Source organism: Poecilia reticulata, linkage group LG11 (genome assembly GCF_000633615.1).
Source record: "Poecilia reticulata strain Guanapo linkage group LG11, Guppy_female_1.0+MT, whole genome shotgun sequence".
NCBI lineage: Eukaryota > Metazoa > Chordata > Actinopteri > Cyprinodontiformes > Poeciliidae > Poecilia > Poecilia reticulata.
Window position 1 is genome coordinate 18,873,639 of NC_024341.1, and position 4,660 is coordinate 18,878,298.

The window sequence follows — 4,660 nt, forward strand, 5'->3', positions numbered from 1 at the left end:
TTCATTAGCTCATCGATCGATGCTACAGCTAGCTCACCAAATGATTGTGTTTAACAACAATAATGAATAAATGGATTAAAAACGGGTCACTGAAAAGAAAAACAGAAAATACAGGTGGAAAGAAAAGAAGCAACACTAGGATATGATTGGACGAAGAGAAGTCGGATATGATTGGTYGAAGAGAAGTCAGAGTATTAATGACTGATTCGATTCTTTTGAACAGTTCGTTCACGGCCAAATTACAGCTGTTGTTGTTTTTATTTAATTACAAATGATTTAATCTGAAAATTATTTTTGTATTTAATTGTGCAGAAGAGGATTTTTGTTTCAGACAAAGCAACTCAATTTTATTTTTTAAATTGCTTCTAAATTACAAATAAAATRTAAAATGTTATTAATGTTCACAACCCAACTCCTTATTTTATCTCCATGTGTTTCTCATCATTTTACTGTAAAAACCTGTAATTAACCCAAAACGCTCAGTTTGGCTGAGCACATTTACACAAACCACCTTTTTCATTAGACGACAACGATACTTTAATTTCAGGTTGTTTGTATTTAGATGTTACTGCAGGTATGTTTAAGTTGGTGTTTGTTAAATGGGTTAAGTAAGCTAACACTGCTCTGTCCCTCACCTGAGTTTCTTCTTCTGTGGTGCCGTCAGGCGGATCAGAGAAGGCTCTCCTTACGGCCACCTGCCCAACTGGAGGCTGCTGTCGGTCATCGTGAAATGTGGAGACGACCTGAGGCAGGAGCTGCTGGCCTACCAGTTCCTCAAGCAGCTGCAGGTAAACCAGYGACATTTAAGGCCCAAGTTTCAAATCTCCGCCTGGATGCTTTTGCTTATTTTCATTGTTTGAAGTTCTTTAAGTGTCCTATGAGTGAATATTTTTGCCCTTTTCTCCATAACAACTGGAGCTTTCAATATCTAGTAGTTATCTTCACAATTTCCCGCCTATTGAAAGTGTTTCATCAGATTAAACCAAAGACMAACTGGCTCCCTGTAGCGGAGGGAGTGAAATTGGCTGGAAAGCACAACGTCTCACCTTTCAGAAACTGTTKGACATTTTCCTACATTGTCAGAGTTATGGTACCGCCGATTAGAAGTTAATTGAATAAATAATCAACAGATCAATCCTCCACTGAAAGAGCACTGATTTTCACATGTTGATCATTTAAATCTGTTCCAGCTGTAAAAGATGAAGTGTTTCTTATTTTAAAAGTTAATTTAGTCATTTGTTGTATATTTTTAAATAAAATTGAGTTTTTTATTCGATTGATCACCAGGATAATTGATAACTGAAGCAATGATCAGTTGCAGGCCTGCAGCATCTGCCTGGTCTTCATGTTTTTCTGTGACTTTCAGTCCATCTGGCAGCAGGAGCGAGTTCCTCTGTGGATCAAACCCTACAAGATCCTGGTGATGTCATCAGACAGCGGGATGATCGAGCCYGTCCTCAACGCCGTCTCCCTGCACCAGGTAGGCCGACCTTTGACCCCCACAAAGCCCAGGCTTAACATTTGATCACATCAAACTTTAATCCGTCGTGTTTCCGTGTTGACGATAATGTAAAAATAAACAGATTTTTGTTTGTTTCAATCAGGTGAGGAAGCAGAGCCAGCTGTCGCTGCTGGACTACTTCCTGCAGGAACACGGCAGCTTCACCACCGAGGCGTTCCTCACGGCTCAGAGGAACTTCGTCCAGAGCTGCGCCGGATACAGCCTCATCTGCTACCTGCTGCAGGTCAAGGACAGGTGAGCAGGGAAAGAAATTCAACGTAAAGTAAACAGGGTAAAAATTTAATCTCTGAATTTTTCCTACCATTTCTGATTTTATTTGGGGKTTTTTGTCGCTTTATTTTCTAAAATTACACGTTAAAAATAAAATATTGGCCGTTATTAGTTGTTTGACAGAATATCAGTGTCACGCTGCGAGAATTTGTGTTTCATTRTGAGAATATAATCTGACTATTAGCAGAATAAAGAGACATTTTTACCAGAAGAACGTCTTTAATTACGAGACAAAAATTGTTTTAAAGAGAAAAAATCTTCTAAAGTTAAGATTTAACAAAAATGTCTCACTGTGAAATAAATCCCTGCAGCCCATGATAATCTGAAGCCGCAGATTAAATAATTAAATAAACAGTAAAATTAGGAGAATAACAGCCAATATGCAGTAAATAGTAAAGAAACCGGTTGACGTGTTTTGGTTCTGATTTGGTTCCAATTGTGTTTTGGTTCCGGTCGTGCTTTGGTTCTGATCATGTTTTGGTTCTGTTTTGGTTCCGGTCGTGTTTTGGTTCTGATCATGTTTTGGTTCTGTTTTGGTTCCGGTCGTGTTTTGGTTCTCTTTTGGTTCCGGTTCTGTTTTGGTTCCGGTCGTGTTTTGGTTCTCTTTTGGTTCCGGTTCTGTTTTGGTTCCGGTCGTGTTTTGGTTCTGATCGACCCGTTCTGTGTGACCCGGCAGACACAACGGGAACATCCTGCTGGACTCCGAAGGCCACATCATCCACATCGACTTCGGCTTCATCCTCTCCAGCTCTCCCAGGAACCTCGGCTTCGAGACGTCCGCCTTCAAACTCACGTCAGAGTTCGTAGACGTGAGTGGAACTGGGAACCAGTTTATTGAACTGGAAAGGCTTTTAATTTGACAGATTTCTCTGGTGTTTCCAGGTGATGGGCGGCCTCGATGGAGACATGTTTATTTACTACAAGATGCTGATGCTGCAGGGTCTGATTGCAGCCAGGAAGCACATGGAGAAGGTGCTGCAGATCGTAGAAATCATGCAGCAAGGTAAAAATAAAACGTGCAGCACCTTTTATCTGTGCAATATTAACCACAGTTATGAAGCAGCTGCTTTTATAGCCTCTTTTACTGCACAGCGGCTTGTTTAAGCCTCATTAAAACCCCATTTTATGACTTCAGCTGTAAAAAAAACCCGCCATAAAATACTTTGATTTAACTCATTTAATTACTGTATCGTCCAAGAATCAGTTTAGAGATTTCAAGGAGTTAAATAAATAAGCTGGTAGTACCAAGGTACAACAGTGATGCAATCAAAATGAAAAGTAAATTTTATGTAATGAATTTTAAATAAAACGGGAATAAATGCATCTTAATCAGATTGTTTAAAGTAGGGTTGTCCAAAGTGTGGCCCGGGGCCCGTCTGTGGCTCTGAAATGATTTTGTTCTTCCAACTAAGAACAAAATCTTTTGTTTATMTCAACATATGAAATGTTCATTTTCAAACGTAAAATAATGAAWTGAATAATAATTTAAAAATGGCTGCAAAAAGATGCAACCGTTCATCTTTGAAAAGCAGAAGTAGAGCCTCCTGCTAAATCAACAAGAATGCAGCAAGTGGTTTCTTAATGATGAGTCGGCAACAAAACGCTCATCTTTTCCAGCAGCCATTGTACAGCAGTAAAACAAAATGTGTGCATTGCATTTTATGTACACATAAAACAAACCCCAAATTTATGTACACAATTGGGTTGCTAGGCAACAGCTCAGAATGACTCARCATTACGGAGATTTTGAAACGACTCGTTTTCCAGACACCAGAAACRGCTGGTGGTTTATTTTAAGCATTTTGGCTGCTTTTAGAAGCAAATGGAAATACAGAAAATGTTCAAAATGTGAATTTTGAATAATAGATCTCCTAAAAGTCTCATTTGTTGTTGTTGTTTTGTTTTGTTTTGTTTTTTTTGTCCAGGCTCCCACCTGCCCTGCTTCCACGGCTCCAGCACCATCCGGGGCCTGAAGGAGCGTTTCCACATGTCCCTGACGGAGGAGCAGCTCCAGCTGCTGGTGGAGCAGCTGGTGGACGGGTCCATGCGCTCCATCACCACAAAACTCTACGACTCCTTCCAGTACGTCACCAACGGCATCATGTGACCTGTGACCCCGGCGGAAAACGCAAACAAACAAACAAAAAAAAAAACACACCTCTGCTGCCACTTCCTGTTTGGGATTCAGGAGTTACCGTGGCAACGACTGGATTTACTGGATTTTGTGATTCTTCTGGAATCGGATGGATCTGATCTGGTTTTTGTTCGGATCTTGGAAAAATGCAGCATCTGGATCGTTTTCGGATCACAAACACTAAACGTGTCGGACGGCATCGGGCATGAGTTTACTGTGCTGCTGGACCTAAACCACTTCTACTGGACTCGACTCGGAACCAGAACCCGCAGGCTGCCGGTCCTGATGTMTGGACCAGTCGACGGTTTTAAAGCTGTTGCTGTGAAACGGTCATTTCATCATGAAGGATTTTGTCGTTTATTTTCAGRAACTTTCTCGATCTGCAAACTGTAATTTGGACTCCAAACTTGTGAGATTTACGACTGAACAGCGGTTCTGTTTGGGCTCGAKCTGAACAACGGACCGCCTGACCTGGAAAAGAATCAAGTGCTTTACAAAATACCACAACTCTACGTAATATCAGCAGATTTCATGACTGGAAAACAGAGGAACTCGGTTGAAAATAATTTCTTAGCCTTAAGAAAATAACCAAAAAAGAGAAAAAGTTTATGGTGCACTTATTAACAATCTGCAAGAAATTATATCAGCCGGTTGGTTGTTCCCAGACGAACCCTGTAGTAGTAAAGCAAAAACGATATCCAGAGATTTATTTATACGGAAACTTTAGACCACTT

At 40.5% G+C, this 4,660-nt stretch overlaps 1 protein-coding gene across 1 annotated transcript in view; it reads left to right on the forward strand.

The window, feature by feature from the left end:
- The window catches only part of LOC103472641 (phosphatidylinositol 4-kinase beta), a 20,284-nt gene extending 16,339 nt beyond the window's left edge, over positions 1–3,945 (forward strand). Inside the window, exons 4-9 of the mRNA XM_017307359.1 lie at positions 624–788; positions 1,367–1,480; positions 1,605–1,756; positions 2,469–2,601; positions 2,675–2,795; positions 3,718–3,945. Of these exons, the coding sequence (XP_017162848.1) occupies positions 624–788; positions 1,367–1,480; positions 1,605–1,756; positions 2,469–2,601; positions 2,675–2,795; positions 3,718–3,899 (867 nt within the window). The 3' untranslated portion in view covers positions 3,900–3,945. The remainder of the gene's footprint in view (positions 1–623; positions 789–1,366; positions 1,481–1,604; positions 1,757–2,468; positions 2,602–2,674; positions 2,796–3,717) is intronic.
- The last annotated feature ends 715 nt before the right edge of the window (positions 3,946–4,660 follow it).